This window comes from Podarcis muralis, chromosome 12, assembly GCF_964188315.1.
Source record: "Podarcis muralis chromosome 12, rPodMur119.hap1.1, whole genome shotgun sequence".
Taxonomy (NCBI): Eukaryota; Metazoa; Chordata; class Lepidosauria; order Squamata; family Lacertidae; genus Podarcis; species Podarcis muralis.
This window is the reverse complement of record NC_135666.1, coordinates 9786962-9805481: the sequence shown is the minus strand read 5'-3', so window position 1 is coordinate 9805481 and position 18520 is coordinate 9786962. Positions and strand designations below refer to the sequence as shown.

Sequence of the window (18520 nt, the reverse complement as noted above, 5' to 3'; positions counted from 1 at the left end):
TAGGTTAATATTGTCTGTTCTGACTTGCAGCAGTTTTCCGGGGTTTCAGACACCGCCTTTCCCAGCCCATTCAGGTGACGCGATATTAGCACTGATGGTTGCAATGTCAGATGATGCCTAACATGTGCGATTCAGCCACAGTTATTGAAGATCACTTGCCATTCATCAAGGCACACATTCATGTAAGTTAACAGAAGGCAAACAAGTGGACCTTCTGCCCTGGAAACTGCATGATCGGCTGAGACACGAGATCTGTTTGTGGCATTAGGTCTGTGACAGCTCATCTGCACATGCAAGCAAACCCTCAATATTGTGGACCTTGAGCAACAGCAATGCATGTGTGAAGCAGCCCAAGAGGCAGAGTAACCAAGCGATCTATAGCCCTGAGATTCCCAAGTGACAGTAAAAACCTCAAAAGTCAACCTTCTCTTCTGATAACCAGTTCAATTAACCATATGTATGTACAGGGGTAAAGGGACCCCTGACCATTAGGTCCAGTCGTGACCGACTCTGGGGTTGCAGCGCTCATCTCGCTTTACTGGCCGAGGGAGCCGGCGTACAACTTCCAGGTCATGTGGCCAGCATGACTAAGCCGCTTCTGGCGAACCAGAGTAGCGCACAGAAACGCCGTTTACCTTCCTGCCGGAGCGGTACCTATTTATCTACTTGCACTTTGACGTTCTTTCGAACTGCTAGGTTGGCAGGAGCTGGGACCGAGCAATGGGAGCTCACTCCGTCACGGGGATTCGAACCGCCAACCTTCTGATCGGCAAGTCCTAGGCTCTGTGGTTTAACCCACAGCGCCATCCGCGTCCCCTAACCATATGTATAAATGACTGTAAACAATTGCTTGGCCCTTGGCAGGCGCAAAACAGTGTTTTAAAATCACCCAACACTGTTGCTTTAGCATTGCATTGTTTTAATGGAAGCGGTTAGCTGCCTTGCGGACTCCACACAGCCAGGAAGCATAACCAGGTCAACAGCTCAAGCACAAACACATGGATGTAAAAAAAGGGTAAGGGAATAAATAAATGCACAAGTCTTCCGAACCACCCCAAGACTTGCCTCTGATAATGTGCAATGTCATCCATGCAATCCGGGAGTTCCTTGCCGCACGTCTCCGGAAGCAAGCAAGCAAGGAGTCCACCAGCCACGGCTGCACTGCCAAATATCACCACGGGGATAGAGGGGTGGTACTTGCCCAAGAGACCAATCAGAGGCGAGATGATGCCTGCCAATCTGGCTGCCGTCTGGCACCACCCCACTCCAGTCTGCCTGAGAAGGAAGGAAGACACGAGTGGTGAGTCTTTCCCACAATCCTCTGGAGGGGAGCCGCAGGAAATCAAAATGGTAGTTCCCAGGCTCAGGAGCTGGCACTGCTTCCATGTGAGCCGGTGGGGGCACATGGATGTAAAAAGGCAACCCACACAAATGGCACTCTCCCTAGAGATTCCTGAAACCTGGATATAGGCCAAGTGGCTTTTGGGTTGCCGCAAAGCACAGCCAATAAGCACTATGGACAGCCAGCTCCCCTTGGAAGCAGGAATAAGCATTGGCTTAAAACTCTTACGCCCCCTCAATGTTCAGAGGGTGTTCAGCTCTACCCCTCGCTCCTTGTGACGTTGGGCACTCGCAATCGTCTTTAGAAGTTGGCACCTCTGTAGGAAAGTGAGTGGAGGGTGGAGATTTCACTTGTTTCTGTCAGTCTTCTCCATTCACCCAGCCTGCGACTTTAAACTTACAATCGTTTGTTGATTGTATGGTTGGTTTATAAACACAACATGCAGTTCTATTTTTCTAGAAAAAGAGGTACGGGAGCTCATCATGAACGTCTTCCTTGTTGTTTTAGAAGGGCAATGATGTCTACCTGAGAGGTGTTGGAGCTCCAGCTGAAAAAACGCCTTGACGGTGTGTGACGTTTCTCAAATTTTGCTAGAGAGCCTGGTTCTCCAGACCTAGCAGTCCCCCCCCCCCTCTTTCCACCATTTTGTCGTCAAAGCCCATTGCAGTCTACAAGTGCTTGAATTACACAGAGCAGCTGGCTAACTTAAAGGAGCAGACAGGGTGGCGCTATGGCTATGGCTGCTCATATGGGCAACTTCCATTACGTAACACTGCAAAAGGTCATGAATTATCCAATTTAAAAACTGGAAATGCAACCTTTACATCTGATATAACTCTTTATTTTAAAAAAGCTCTATTTCAGGCCCTCTGCATAAATACACCCCGTTTTTGAGACACAATATTTTTTAAAGTACATAGCAAGCCTCACCGGACAATAGTTGGGAACAGCTCTGCAGAATACACATATGATATAGATAAGGAACCAGACATGATAAACTTCCCGGTGGTGGCAAACAGCGTTACTAGTATAGGCAGATCTGGGGGAAGAAAGATTGTATGTCAAAGAAAACCCAAAAACAAAAGCAGGGTGTGTGTGTGTTGTCATGCAACCCAGGGCTTCAACAACCCATGCTCAGGGGAAGAGGCCATGGGTACAAGAGGCGCCATCTGTATGGGCATGCCACCAGCCTCAGAAGATGCATCTGTTGCCACAGGCATTGCCTTGATCTCTCAATTCAATCTCCTGCTTAAATTACTGTGTGGTTTCAAATGGGATTGTTTTTTTGCATATTTTAATCTGGGATCTTTAGATTTTAACTTTTTGTGTTTTTATAGTTTGTAAACAGCTCATTTTGGCATTAAGAGGTACCGTATTTTTTGCTCTATAAGACTCACTTTTTCCCTCCTAAAAAGTAAGGGGAAATGTGTGTGCGTCTTATGGAGCGAATGCAGGCTGCGCAGCTATCCCAGAAGCCAGAACAGCAAGAGGGATTGCTGCTTTCAGTGTGCAGCGATCCCTCTTGCTGTTCTGGCTTCTGAGATTCAGAATATTTTTTTTCTTGTTTTCCTCCTCCAAAAACTAGGTGCGTCTTGTGGTCTGCTGCGTCTTATAGAGCAAAAAATACGGTATATGCATTGAATTAAATTATAATAATAAGAAGAATGATAAGCCCCTATAAGAGTAGAGATGTCACTCACCAAAGACAGCACTGCTGCTTAGAGGAAACTGGAGCACTACTGAATGCTCAGCCTGGGTCGGCTGCTTGCTGGAGCAAGCTGAGATTCCAATCAGAGCATCGCCTGGCTTCACTTATCCGAACCTTTTTTGAAGACTGGTTTAAAACAGAGCCCGGGGGATGCTAGCCCTTCAGGGGTTGATATGCACCTTTTGGGATGACTGCGATGAGAAGGCAACAAGTTCCCCCCAGGAGCAAGGCGGAGGATTGGCATTTCTTTCTCCCTAGCCATTGCACCAGGAAGATGCAGGAGAGACGACCTGGAATTTCAACAGCCCCAAAGATGGCCTGCGTCAGGTAGATATCGAAACCGAAACCGCCCACGTTCAAGCTCAACCCGTAGTACGCCAAACTGCTGACAAACCTAAAGACGAACAGACCATATCCATGATTAAAAGTAAGGAGAGTTTTAAACTGGAAGGACACACAGCACTTCCCAAAACACACCTTTGCGATTCCTCACAGTACCCCGTTTTAACTTCTTTAAAAGGTTTTGTGATAAGAATTTTGAGGTCTTAGATATATGGTAATGTTCATAACTGCACATACTTAGATCAGCACAGGAAGACCGACCTGAAGCCATTTTGATTCCCAAACTGACCAAATGTTTTCTCTGCAAGGTCAAAGTGGAAAAGCCTCCCCATTGTCTTTTCCTTCACAAATCCTGTCTTAAGGGTATGTCTGTGTTTGAATAGGGTGTGAGCCTGTGACCTGGCCCAGGAACTAAGTATTTATCATTACAAAAGACTGGCCAGGCTCCCCAGGCAATCCAATCAAGTAACCTGACAGACAGGAGAAAAACAACATTCAAATTTCTGTTTAGACTGCCTTTTTTGTGATGTAGGTATGATGTATCTGAGGGGTGGTCTTAGGTTACACCCCTTCTGTGATGTATGTATGATGTTTCTGGGGGTGGTCTTGATCTACAGGGTAGCAATTTCAAAAGTCTTTATAAGGCCTTGCACACCATTTTTCTGGGTCCCTCCTCTCTCCTGCGGGTGAGGGGAGCACCCTGTTGCAAAGGCCAAACCTACAGGCTGCTGTTTTGCTCCAAGTTATCCTGGTTGGTGTCTTTGTTTTTGTCCAAGGGAGCCCTCAGATTTTTCTGTTAACAGTTTCTAACCCGCATGGATGGGAGTGCAGATCGTTTTGGAAATGTGACTTGGAAAAGGGAATGCAATTTGGGCAAATTACAGACACTGAGCTTTTGGTGTGGGCTGATGTATGAATAGGATAATATAAAAGGAGACAAAATGTATGAAGATGCTTTCTGCGTAATCAAATCGTTGGCCCTTTTGCCCATCTTGGTTAGGTAGTCTTTCCAATTCCATTCTCTGAGATCTAGGAAATACGCCAAGTTGGGTATCTGGTCCATCTGACTCAGTATTGTCCACACAATGGCTGTGACTCTCTGGGGCTTCAGGTAGCGTCCTTGCCAGCCACACCTGGAGATAGCAGAGTTTGAAATGGGAACCTTCTGCATACAGGGCAGAGGCCAGGAACTTTGCACCTTTGGCCCGCAAATGTACTACTGCAAATAAAGTAACAATAGATATCAGGCTTACCAGACTGCTGATAGGACGAAAGTCACCTTCCCCATGTGGGGGTTTCTAAACAGTTCCCAAATGCCTGCAGACACGGTCTTGTCAGGTGTCAGCTTTTGCAAGACATGAAAGTGAAAACAAAGAGAGAAAGGACAGAGTGGGGAAACCAAGTTAACTTCATTTGTAATCTCTTGCTTTCTGGAAACCCCATCTCAGTTCACTTTTTTTTGTTTTGTTTCTGCATCAAAACCAAACTATAGTTATGAACCACCCAAACAGTGTTGGCCATATCTGTGTCCCTGTAGCACACTGCCCAACTTCTGGAGACACAAAACCAGGATTCGTGTCTTCCAGGACCAGCTCCCGGGCAAGTCATGTGACCTGTTCCTTGCCCTTGCCCCCCAAAAAGTGCTTTTGGGGGTGAGAACACAGTGTGAGAGCACATGACACCGAAAATGGCCACCGCAATCTCTCACACAAAACCCCGGGTGTTCCATTTTCCCCAGGGCACTTGGCAGGTATTCTGTTGGGCTTTGCGGCGAGCGAAAAGAAGCGCAGTTCCTGCCCAGCTCATCCATGGTTCCTGTCTGCTCACCTTCTCAGCTGGATAAGGTTTTGTGGGAGTTAGGGGTAAACATGATTTGCACAATGGAGACGTGAGGAGTTGCTAAATGGAGGCTGCTAAGGAGTCGGGATGGCTTGGCTAGATTCATTTGCTTGTTTTCCTCTGGAGCCAGACGCTGGAAAAGCATGGGGAAAGTGTTATCCACAGTCGTACCTTGGTTTTCAAACAGAACATGTTGCGGCAGTCCGTTTGACTTCTGAAATGTTTGGAAACCAAGGCATGGCTTCTGATTGGGTGCAGGAGTGTCCTGCAGGCAATCGGAAGCTGCGGAAGCTGCGCCAGACATTTGGCTTCCAAGACAAAGTTTACAAACCGGAACACCTACCGGTACTTCCGGGTTTGTGGCGTTCGAATTCCAAGTTGTTCATGAACTAAGTTGTTCGAATACCAAGGTACGACTGCATTTCTTTTCTTTTGTACACGGTAAGACAGGGACGCGGGTGGCGCTGTGAGTTAAACCACAGAGCCTAGGGCTTGCCGATCAGAAGGTCGGCAGTTCGAATCCCCGTGACAGGGTGAGCTCCCGTTGCTCGGTCCCTGCTCCTGCCACCTAGCAGTTCGAAAGCACGTCAAAGTGCAAGTAGATAAATAGGTACTGCTCCGGTGGGAAGGTAAATGGCATTTCCGTGCGCTGCTCTGGTTCGCCAGAAGCAGCTTAGTCATGCTGGCCACATGACCCGGAAAAACTGTCTGCAGACAAACATCGACTCCCTCGGCCAATAAAGCAAGATGAGCGCCGCAACCCCAGAGTCGGCCACGACTGGACCTAATGGTCAGGGGTCCCTTTACCTTTACCTTACACGGTAAGACAGGAATGGTGATCCTGCGGCCCTCTGCTAGCCCCAGCCTGCAAGGCTAGCAGTCAGGGACATGGGAGATGTTGCCCAACCAATATCTAGAGTGCCACAAGTTCCCAACCACTGGATTAGATGAAAGGACAGTCTACGCTGTATGGCAGATACTACTGAGCTACCTTTGCTTCTCAGACTTCATCCTAGAGCCATAGAGCTCCACTCCCCAGGCCATGCCTAAGGATCCAATTTTCTGATGCTACAAGTAGGCGATTTCAGCAATTTAAAATACATTTATCAGTTTCAAGTTTTGTGCTTTTCATTTTTCCTACAAGACATCTGCTTTTGAAAATTGAAGTTAGCTCATTTTTTGTGGGCGGGAAGGGTGCAAGTAATTAGCCCAAGATATGCTCTGGCACCCCTGAAATCTCTCACCGTTCTGAGATTGGGGTGCACAAAACATAATGGACTAGGTGAAATAAATGATATTTTTGGAAAGAATAGCTGGCTACAATGCCCGGCTTCTCTTACCTCATCTAACAGCTTCAGTGGGATGGCTCGCTTGTTGACAGAAGATGCCTTCTGGAGAAGCCTCTTGGCTTCTTCTGTTTTTCCTTTGGTCACCAGCCACCGAGCAGATTCAGGAAGGATCCTGAGAATAATAATAATAATAATAATAATAATAATAATAATAATAATAATAATAAATTTTATTTATAGCCCGCCCTCCCCAGCCGAAGCTGGGCTCAGGGCGGCTAACAACAATCAAAATCATCCAACATTCTAAAAACATTCATTATAAAATTAATTAAAATCAAATTGATGGCAACCATTAAGCAAAATTCTGTGCCGATTGCCAGAGGAGGGAGTCAGGCTGCACCCTGACCAAAGGCCTGGTGGAACAGCTCTGTCTTGCAGGCCCTGCGGAAAGATGTCAGGTCCCTCAGGGCCCTAGTCTCTTGTGACAGAGCGTTCCACCAGATTGGAGCCGTGGCCGAGAAAGCCCTGGCTCTAGTTGAGGCCAGCCTAACCTCTCTGTGGCCTGGGACCTTCAGGATGTTTTTATTTGCAGGCATCTTCAGGATGGTTTTATTCCAACAGGCAAGCAAATTCAGGGCAGTCCATTACATCCCTACTAAAAACAAAACAAAACAAAAACAGAATGGTACAGTGAACTGGCAGACAGCATAGCAGGCTGGAACCCTTGATATACTGCTGCAAGTCCGGACTATGCAGAATTAGATAAATTAACAGGAAGGATTTGAAACCTGCGGGATCAGAGATTCTTAGAGGACTGGAGTAAATATATGAACTATTTGAAAAGTAATTGTGATGAACAGATTACGCTAGTAGGTTTGCAAGAAGTTTTTTTTAAGGTGGATTATTTGAAATATTACAAGAAAGACTATGAAAAGAATTATTAGTTAAGGACAATTAAATGCAATATAGAAATTTAAAAATGCTGAAAAAGTGATAAAGAACGGAAAATCATCAGAGGTGTTGACAGAAGTCTAAAATATTGTACAGTGGTGCCTCGCAAGACAAAAAGAATCCGTTCCGCGATTCTCTTCGTCTAGCGGTTTTTTCGTCTTGCGAAGCAACCCTATTAGCGGCTTAGCAGATTAGCGCTATTAGCGGTTTAGCGGCTTAGCGGCTATTAAAGGCTTAGCGGCTTAGCTGCTAAAAGGCTATTAGCGGCTTAGCGGCTTAGAAAAAGGGGGGGAAAGCGGGGGGGAAATCGCAAGACTAGCAAGACGTTTTCGTCTTGCGAAGCAAGCCCATAGGGAAATTCGTCTTGCAAAGCAACTCAAAAACGGAAAACCCTTTCGTCTAGCAGGTTTTCCGTCTTGCGAGGATTCGTCTTGCGGGGCACCACTGTATAAGATGAGAAGATATGTTGTATGACTGTTGGAACTGATACGTTAAAAAAATCAATAAAAATGTGTGTGTGTGTGTGTGTGTGTGTGTGTGTGTGTGTGTGTGAGAGAGAGAGAGAGAGAGAGAGAGAGAGAGAGAGAGATACTGCTGCAAGTCCAACTCATAGAACGGTAGAGTTGGAAGAGACACCATGAGTCATCTAGTCTAACCCTCTGCAATGCACCTGTTTTCAATGTAAGCCACCTTGAGGCTCTTCTGGAAGGCAGGATCAAAACAAAACAGAACACCACTTCAAATAAAAAACAGGTGGCTGGGTGGCTAGAGGCCTGTCTCTGGGACTTGTCACATTCTGATCCAGTACTCACCACAGGTAGAAGAAGAGGGCAAAAACTGGGGCAGATCCAGCAAGCTGCAGCGTCCTCCAGTCGCGAAAGGCATACGCCAGGCCAGCCAGGATCATCTGCCCCACAGAAAAGGCTGCATGGCTGATAATCACCGTATGTGGACGGTAGACAATTCCAACCCATTCTGTAGCTACAGGTGGTTAGTAGAAATTGATTTCAAAGCAAAACAAAAAACCAATCATATGAATAAAGCTTTATTTTTATTTTATTTTTAACAGCTTTTGACAGGGCAGCCTCACAATTTAAAGTTTTGGCTTCAACCTGCATTCAGTTCCACAAAACCCTCTCTTGATTTTTCCTGCAAAGAGAATTTGCAGCTATTATGCAGGGCACTTGTCTTGGATGTTCAGTAACACACACACACACACACACACACACACACACACACACAGCTGTGACTTACTAAAATATTGTTCCAGATGGAAATCCATTAAAAAACCTATTCCTAGGGCAGCAATATAGTGGGTAATAAACCTTGCCCTAGGTCAGTGATGGCCAAACTTGGCTCTCCAGCTGTTTTGGGACTACAACTCCCATCATCCCTAGCTAACAGGACCAGTGGTCAGGGATGATGGGATTGTAGTCCCAAAACAGCTGCCCTAGGTCAACTGAACTTGGACAGGTTCTTATCTCCCCAATGGGACAAGGTTGACAGGTGGCTGGGGCTGGCCAGCTGTCAATCGGGGGTTTATTTTGCATAGCTCTGTGCAAAGTAGCCTCAGCTATCAGAAGATCATCAGACATTGATGGACTCCAACTCCCATGAACCCCAGCAAGAATGGCCAATGATGGGAGTTGTAGTCCAACAACCCTGGAAGGGCCCAGGGCCCAGGTCTTTTGTCTGAAGATGTCAGGAACTGAACCTGGGATCTTCTACATGCAAAGCACAAGGCTTGACTATTGAGCTATCGCTTCTGCTCATATGAGAGTCTGGTATATCTGTCTTCAAAAGACTCAGAATGCTGTGCTCTCGGAAATGTGAAGCTATTCAGAGCATAAACACCCCTCTTGATCTTTTACAAAATGCAATCAGAGAGTGAGAAAAAGGCCTCGCTGATGTGATCCAATAGAAATCAGAGCCATACGTTTGGCACCAGCTTGGCTGCAGGAGTTGCCACCCAACTGTCTTAGGGACTGCACTCCAGATTTGTGTAGCGTTTACTCCTTAGCCTTTTCTTCCCCTGAGGATGTCTCGCAATGAATATTCATAATAAACATAATAAAAATAAACACACACTGCACAAAGAACAGCCAGCGAGTGCCGTGGCATGGGGAGATTTCCGAGGGCCGGGTAGAATAGTATTGAGGGCCTCATTTGCCCAAAGAGGAACCCAGACTTCCCTTTCTATTTTGTAAAGCCGTTTCTGTACATCTTACCTAAAGCTAAACTGCTTATCACGACTCCGGAAACAGAAGCACCCACAAGAAATCGGAACGCAATGTAGAGGTAGAAATTGGGAGCAAAGGCCGTAGCAACCCCAAACACGCCTTCGATGAGCATGGACAACAGAAGACTTGGCCGCCGACCAAACCTGGGAGAGGAGGAAATGCATTATTGCCATCACGTTGCTTTTCGGGGGCTTTCCCTCTCCTAAGACAGTAGCAGAAAACAGGGGGCACTCACAAAAATCCCTGGGCAGAAGGACATTGGTCTCCAGCTACACTCTTTAGTAGAGGGATGAAAGGGGAGATGTTTCTGGGAGCCCATTAGCCCTAGCCAGCAGGACTGGCAATTAGGGATGATGGGAGCCCAAAATATCTGAAGGGCACCACATTGGCAGAGGCTGGTGTAACTTAAGGTAAAGGTAAAGGTACCCCTGCCCGTACGGGCCAGTCTTGACAGACTCTAGGGTTGTGCGCCCATCTCACTCTAGAGGCCGGGGCCAGCGCTGTCCGGAGACACTTCCGGGTCACGTGGCCAGCGTGACAAAGCTGCATCTGGCGAGCCAGCGCAGCACACGGAACGCCGTTTACCTTCCCACTGGTAAGCGGTCCCTATTTATCTACTTGCACCCGGGGGTGCTTTCGAACTGCTAGGTTGGCAGGCGCTGGGACCGAGCAACGGGAGCGCACCCCGCCGCGGGGATTCGAACCGCCGACCATGCGATTGGCAAGTCCTAGGCACTGAGGTTTTACCCACAGCGCCACCCGCACCCCTGGTGTAACTTACATACTCCCGATCCCCCAAGTGCTACTCTTGATTTCCAGATGTTTGCCTTGTATACTGGTGTGATAGGAATTTTGAGGTCTTAGATATATGTTAAATGTTCATAAGTGTACCAACCAAGCACTTAGATCAGCACAGGAAGACCAACCTGAAATCATTTTTGATTCCCAAATGTTTTCTCTGCAAGGAGGGAGGGGGGTCAGAGAGCCTTCCCATTGTCTCAGGAACTGAGTAACCAGCATTTTAATGGGTGACAGACTATCAGGAAAGGCAATCAGATAACCTGACAGACAGGAAAACAGCAACACCTTTTCTGTGATGTAGATATGATGTATGGAGGGTTGGTCTTGAGCTCCAGGGCAGGGAATTTAAAATGTCTATATAAGGGCAGGCACGCCTTGGTTCTGGGTCCTCCTCCGTCCTCCTGCGTGTGAGGGGAGCACCCTGTTGCAACTGATCAATAAAGATCAGGCTTACTAGCTGCTTTGCTTCTCAATATTCTCTGGTTGGCCTCTGTTATTTTCTCCTACCAATAGGGAACCCACTTAAGGACTCTATATGGACTCTTGGATACTCCATAAGGGGAAAAGGGCAGATTTTGTTTACAACACTGGGTTTTGCAAAAAGTGGGACCTGCAAACAGACGTCACTGGTGCTTCGGGTACCAGCCAGTCATACCTTCCCCAATATACTCCACTCCCTCCTCCCAGTCTTCCCCATCATACAACATTGTATGGCCACTATGAAAGCTCAGTCCACACTGGACTTTTTGTGGGGGTGCCCCCCTTAGGTTCCCCCATGTCCCCCCCCTGCTTCTACGAACCTTACGGTCTCCCTGCATCTTCCTTTTTTCCCTCAGTAGCTACATAGCAGCCACGACTCTTCTCCTGAGTCTCTTATTATATGCATGACAACAATGACAATATGCCATTGCTAAAAGCCAGAGGGAGCTTGCTCATCTATGAAACATCCTGTTATGTCTGCTGCGGCAGAAAGGATCAGAGTATCGTGGTATCTTAAAAAACTAGCATTTATTGTGGTATCGTCATTTCACTTCTTCTACTGGCTTGTAAGCTGTTGTTTTGTTGCTGTTGAAGTACAGTGGTACCTCAGGTTAAGTACTTAATTCATTCTGGAGGTCCGTACTTAACCTGAAACTGTTCTTAACCTGAAGCACCACTTTAGCTAATGGGGCCACCAGAGCACGATTTCTGTTCTCATCCTGAAGCAAAGTTCTTAACCTGAAGCACTATTTCTGGTTTAGCAGAGTCTGTAACCTGAAGCGTATGTAACCTGAAGCGTATGTAACCCAAGGTACCACTGTATATACACAAAGTACCAAATGTGGTGACAGTAATAATAATGCAACAAAACAACAACACCGCAAACTGGCTTATAAGTATAAAACCAAATTTACTAGAATAATGACTAGAATAGAGATTGACTTGTAACCATTCAAGCAACAAACATACTAAGGTGCCATGTGCAAAACAAAGCCTGGAGATAATGTAAATATGGAGTGGATAAATGTACAACTGTATCTTAACAAGTTACATGTGCAATAAACGTTGTACAGACTGGATAAATGAACCGTTCAACAAGTAGCGTAAGTCCAATCACAGAACGGCAACCCTGTGCCGCCACAATGGCAAGGGTAGCACACTGGAGAATATGAAAAAGTTTTTCAAAGATTGAACTGGATGAGATGTTCTTCAATAGGTCTTGAGTTAGAAACAGAAAGCCGTATGCATGGATCAATCACAGGAAGGCAAATCATTGAACGGTTCATGTTTGTTGTAGTATGTTTGTTGCTTGAATAGTTACAAGTCTATCTCTATTCTAGTTAATATTCTAGTAAATTTGGTTTTATACTTATAAGCCAGTTTGTGGTGTTGTTGTTTTGTTGCATTGTTGCTGTTGAAGACACGCCCCAAACCCCATCATGAAACTACAGATGTAACAATTCATGATAAAATTTGACTCTGCCCATTGAGGTCTTAACTGAGACTAGGGACGTGTCTCCCACTACAGTGGTACCCCGCAAGACGAATGCCTCGGAAGACGAAAAACTCGCTAGACGAAGGAGTTTTTCGTTTTCTTAGCCGCTTCGCAAGACGCATTTCCCTATGGGCTTGCTTCGCAAAACAAAGCTTGCCCCGCAAGCTCCGGGGATAGCAGGGAAGCGCAGCGCATCTTCCCCGCTGTCCCCGGACCTCTTTTGAAGCAAGGGGCGGCGGGGAGAAGATCGCTTCTCCCCGTTGCCAGCCCCTCTGTCCCCGGACCCCTTTTGAACCAAGGGGCGGCAACGGGGAGAAGCGATCTTCTCCCCTCCGCCCCTTGCTTCAAAAGAGGGGACAGAGGGGAAGGCGCGCACGCCTTCACCTCTGTCCCCGGAGATTGCGGGGCAGGCAACGGGGAGAAGCAATCTTCTTCCCGCCGCCCCTTGCTTTAAACAGGTCCGGGGACAGAGGGGAAGGCGCGCGCACCTTCCCCTCTGTCCCCGGAGATTGCGGGGCAGGCAACGGGGAGAAGCAATCTTCTTCCCGCCGCCCCTTGCTTTAAACAGGTCCGGGGACAGCGGGGAAGGCGCGCGGCGCTTCCCCTCTGTCCCCGGACGGTCTCCATAGGAACGCATTGATTGATTTTTCAATGCATTCCTATGGGAAACCGTGCTTCGCAAGACGAAAAACTCGCAAGAAGAAAAAACTTGCGGAACGAATTAATTTCGTCTTGCGAGGCACCACTGTACGTGTGTTAAACCTTCCTAGCCTTGCAATGATGGCCATGTTATCACAAATTCTACTGCTGAGAATAGTTTATCTCACGTGCTTTAAACTTTGCAGATAAATGTCATAAACCCAATGAACCTCCTGAGTTTCATGGCCACACCTCTCCGCTGTCTCTGGTTTTGTGCTTGTGGTAGACTTTATGAGTCTGGTGACACAGGCAGCAGTGCCACAATCACTTTTACCCATTTTTAAGACACCACCGCGCTCTAAGAACCAAGCTACATGCAAAGTTAAATGCATTTATTTATTTTGCATTTAAGATGCAGGTTTCTAAAAAATGCAAGTTGCGTTAGCTTGGGGAATCTAATACCGTATTTTTCGCTCTATAACACACACCAGACCATAACACGCACATAGTTTTTAGAGGAGGAAAACAAGAAAAAAAATATTCTAAACGAAATAGTGGATATATGATTTTTGTGGTTCATGCTGTGGCCACAGACATGTGATCTGACAGTGAGTTTGGAGTAGCCCAATGCAAAAATCCTGAGGATCCATGTGGATCCATGCTTTGTAACCACGGAGGAGGGAAGGAAGGGGAACCATGGATCCTCTGCTCAAGACTGCAGCAGATCCCACCCGCCACCCGCAGGCATTCGCTCCATAACACGCACAGACATTTCCCCTTACTTTCTAGGAGGAAAAAAGTGAGTGTTATGGTGCAAAAAAATACGGTAATTACAAGCAGGGAGGTAAGCAGTGGGGAATTTAACCCATTCCTCCCCTGCTACTGTCCTGGGTAAAATCCTTCTGAAGCTGGTTTTTGGGGAAGGGCAGGACCACATTTCCAAACGGCAACACTTTCCCAGCCTACTGCCCCTTATATTTTCTCTCTTACCGGTCGCTTAACAGACCAGACACCAGCGCTCCAGCGAGAAGGCCCAGCATGTAAATAGATTGCGAGATGTCGTTTAAATCTTCCCAGTCACATACCAGGTCAAACTTAAGGAAAGAAAAGGAAAGCCTCTTTACTTGAAGGGAATCAGAAGAGGGAACGAATTAAACTTGTACCTTGACAATGGGCACATCTTTTCAGTAGCCAAGGCTTGTGCATAGTGCAATAGGAATTTTGAGGTCTTAAAGGTAAAGGTAAAGGGACCCCTGACCATTAGATCCAGTCGTGGCCGACTCTGGGGTTGCGGCGCTCATCTCGCTTTATTGGCCGAGGGAGCCGCCGTACAGCTTCCGGGTCATGTGGCCAACATGACTAAGCCGCTTCTGGCGAACCAGAGCAGCGCACGGAAACACCGTTTACCTTCCCGCCGGAGCGGTACCTATTTATCTACTTGCACTTTGACGTGCTTTCGAACTGCTATGTTGGCAGGAGCAGGGACGAAGCAATGGGAGCTCACCCCATCGCGGGGATTTGAACCGCCAACCTTCTGATCGGCAAGTCCTAGGCTCTGTGGTTTAACCCACAGCGCCACCTTCGTCCCTTATTTTGAGGTCTTAGATATATGTTAAATGTTCATAAGTGTACCAACCAAGCACATACATAGATCAGCACAGGAAGACCGACCTGGAACCATTTTGATTCCCAAACTGTCCCAAATTGACCAAATGTTTTCTCTGCAACGTCAAAGGAAAATAGAAAAGCCTCCCCATTGTCTTTTCCTTCATAAATCCTGTCTTAAGGGTATGTCTGTGTTTGAATAGGGTGTGAGCCTGTGACCTGGCCCAGGAACTAAGTATTTATCATTACAAAAGACTGGCCAGGCTCTCCAGGCAATCCAATCAAGTAACCTGCCAGACAGGAGATAAACAATGACAGGAGAAAAACAACATTCAAATTTCTGTTTTAAGACCGCCTTTTCTGTGATGTAGGTGTGATGTATCTGAGGGGTGGTCTTAGGTTACACCCCTTCTGTGATGTATGTATGATGCTTCTGGGGGTGGTCTTGATCTACAGGATGGCAATTTCAAAAGTCTTTATAAGGCCTTGCGCGCCATGTTTCTGGGTCCCTCGTCTCTCCTGAGGGTGAGGGGAGCACCCTGTTGCAACAGATCAATAAAGATCAAGCTTACTAGCTGCTTTGCTTCTCAATATTCTCTGGTTGGCCTCTGTTATTCTCTCCTACCAATAGGGAACCTATGTAAGGACTCTATATGGGCTCCTGGATACCCCATAAGGGAAAAGGGCATTTTTTTTTTTTACAACAATAGGAAACTGTTTTCAACCAAGGCATTAGCATACCAGGTCCTCCTAACCCTCTGCTGCCTGCACTAACTGGCAGCAGCTGTCCAAGAATACAGACCTGCTACTTTTAATTGGAATAACTCATTGGTAGAACAGCTGCTTTGTATGCAGAAAGACCTAGGTTCAATCCATAACATCTCCAGATAGTAAACCCAGAAAACCAGGGGAGCTGTCAGTGGAGAACAGGGCTCTTCAACCAAGGTCCATTCAGATCTTGCAATGAACTAATTCAGGTTAACTAATTCACTGAATTAAATCAAACATCTCTGAATTGCACCTATAATTTCCAAGTGAATTGAATGTGAATTAAGTTCCTTTTGTGGTGTAACTTTGGGTGATTTTTTAAAAATTCAATTTGCTTTTAATTTTAATTGTGTGTGCATGCGCATATGCACACACAAATATTTTTTGATAGCGGCCATTGTATTTACCGTGTTTACTTGCCTGAAAAATGATGCTGCTGTTTAAGTTTAAAGTTCATAATTTGGTGGGAGGGAGCTGGAAATAGACAGGAAGACAAAGAAATGAATGCAAAGCAATACACTTTCCCTCACTTGCAAAAACACTTAGGGTTGCCAAATAGTGGTTTAGCATCATCCGTGGAGTAGGCACTGGAGTTGGGAGCTGTTGTTGTTAATTAAATTTATATATTGCCCGTTGTCCGAAGATCTCAGGGCAGTTCATAAGATGTTGCTTAACAGGAGACGGTGCCTATGGCTACAGGTGTGGAAGTGAAATGGCTCTGAATTGCGAGGGTGTGGAGTGTAACAGGCACCACCTCCTGAAACTTCCAAAAATGAGGTACCTGGTAGCATACACAATGCGTGCATGGCTAAACTGTAGAAAAGGGGATTAGACAAACTAATGGAGAATAGGACCACCAATGACTACTAATCATGATGGCTATAGATTGCCTCCGGTGGTTAGCCACTGTAAGAACAGACTTTATTTAGCCTGATTCTAAAACACTCTTCCTATATTCCTAGGAACAGGGATTTGGTAGTGCTAGCATCAAAAGGCCAGAGGTGAACATGCAAGGAAGTCTCAAAAGCTGTGAAGTCCGCTCCACTTCACTGTGGGGAGGAGTTGTGGTGGACCACGTGGCCACCCACTCTCCTCCGGGGGCAGGGGCGAAGTCCTGCGTTGCCCGGGAGATCCCGGCCACGTCATTGTCCAGCTGGCCAATCCGGTGGCTGGGGGGCGTGGCCTGGACCATTTAAGCTGGGGCGTGAGCCAGAGGGCTTCCTCTTGGCTCACTTCTTCAAACTCCCTCCCTCCCTATTTTACAGGTTTTCTGCACTGGCCTTGCTATGGACCTCGGTTGGTTGCCATTGAGGGGCCTGGTAGGAATTTTTCCAGTTGGCAAAACTGGCAAGGGGCCATTTGGTTTTCGCCTACCTCGTAGCAATCGTCACAACTTTGTAAGGTTTTGCGGTTAGGCATCGTTTGACCTTGTGATTAGGGAGCGGAGGTGTGGCCATCACCTGCCCCTCCAAGCTTAAGGGTATTCCGTTAAAGGAATTGGGGGTGTTGATCTTGTCTGAAGCCCGGGGCGGGGCTAGGGCCATGACACGACCCCACCAGGAACATCTGGGAGAGCTCGAGTTGGTCTGCATGGACGGGGCTCCCCTTTCTGGTGGTTTACCCTTACCGGACTCCCTGTGCATGGGGCAGGAGTCAGATATAGTCGGGTCCATTCAATGCCTAAGCCAATACCACTCACAGTCTGTAATCAAATAAAGTTGTGGCCAAAATTTGCCCAATAACATTAACATAATATATGTGTCCTGGTGTCTTAATTCTTTACGAGGGGGTGAATGCGGGGTCTAGACACACAATTAGGGACTCTTCCCAAAAGGAGCTAGAGTAGGACAAGAGTGATGTTTTACACACCGAAGGAAACCATCGACCAGGACGTGTGGCTGTCAACTCTCTAGCTGCCATTAATATACTGCTTTATGTCTAAATAGGCTTCTCTGAAGCATGACATATGCTGGGACAATCTTATATAAAGAAATAACCAAAATCAGTGGCTGCTGCCGTCACTTCTAACAGTTCAAAAAATCACCTTCAGGAATGTGCACTTCGTAATGTCTGCTTCCTTGCATTTCTTGCAAAGAGACATTGCAAGGTGCTGTCTGCGCAGAATAAAAGTGCTGGACTGCGGTCCTGCCATACGGTCTGAAGACCCACAAGGCCACCACCTTGTCGAAGCTAAGCAGATCCAGGCCCGCTGAGTGCCTGGGAGACCACATAACAGCGGGACAGAAATGTAGATTGCCTTGGGATCCACGCAGGGAAGGAAACAGGGGTATATAGCCTGCTTAGAAGCCATTTTGGCACATAATTGGTATATAAATTAAGAAATAACTTAGGGGGAAAGCAAGCAAATGATTCAAAGGGTAAAATACAATTTCCAAACCTGTGTGAGCAAGGAAGGCTCTTGGTTTGAAGGATAAACCCACCCACGCCGACACTTTTCGGTAGAATTAAGTCCATATTGCACGATGGCATCGAGATCCCAGTCCACTGGAGTGTACATGAGACATTCTTCAAATGTCCCATCGGGCTTTTGGGGAAGGGTCAAGTTCAGCCGTTCCTCTTCAGTCAGGTTCAAGCCGATGGCGTTGAACCAGCTTGTGTTGCAATGATGGGGCTCTTCCAGGACCATGAATAACTGGGAAAACATATGGAAGGCGAGGCTTGGCGAAGCTAGAGTCACAAGCATCAACAACCGCCATTGGAAACGCCCAAAGTCTCCAAGAGTTTTGATGATTTCCCCAGTGTCAGACATTGCTAGCTTCTTTCTACCCTTCCCTTCTGCAACTGCAATCTCCCCCAAAGACCTTTTTCACCTAGCCTCTGGAATTAATGTTTAAACCCAAAATAAATGTTTAGATGGGATTTGGCAACAAGGATGGGTATCCACTGTGATCTTTTGTGCCTCACATTTCTGCAACACTACTCTGTAACCCATTAACCCGGCTGCCAACAATAAATGGCAATATCACGGGAAAATGCCATATTGAAAAAGGACAAGACAAA

At 46.7% G+C, this 18520-nt stretch overlaps 1 protein-coding gene across 1 annotated transcript; it reads right to left on the bottom strand.

Annotated features, from left to right (window-relative positions):
• Positions 1–932: 932 nt before the first annotated feature.
• Positions 933–18344, bottom strand: LOC114607567 (solute carrier family 22 member 13-like). The gene is made up of 9 exons (XM_077916274.1): positions 17898–18344; positions 14117–14220; positions 9700–9854; positions 8284–8452; positions 6572–6692; positions 4646–4737; positions 3230–3444; positions 2273–2381; positions 933–1275 (listed from the first exon to the last, which is right to left on the bottom strand). The coding sequence occupies exons 1-9, from the start codon at positions 18267–18269 to the stop codon at positions 933–935; spliced, it is 1680 nt and encodes a 559-aa protein (XP_077772400.1). The 5' UTR covers positions 18270–18344.
• Positions 18345–18520: the final 176 nt, after the last annotated feature.

Bases quoted from the DNA above. Each gene is read 5' to 3' on its own strand.
- LOC114607567 (XM_077916274.1), bottom strand. From the start codon at position 18,269: ATGTCTGACACTGGGGAAATCATCAAAACTCTTGGAGACTTTGGGCGT. The intron at 14,221-17,897 runs GTTTGGAAATTG...TCTTTCCTTAAG, and splicing joins AGCCTTCCTTGCTCACACAG to TTTGACCTGGTATGTGACTG. The intron at 6,693-8,283 runs GTGAGTACTGGA...TATTATTCTCAG, and splicing joins GCCCTCTTCTTCTACCTGTG to GATCCTTCCTGAATCTGCTC.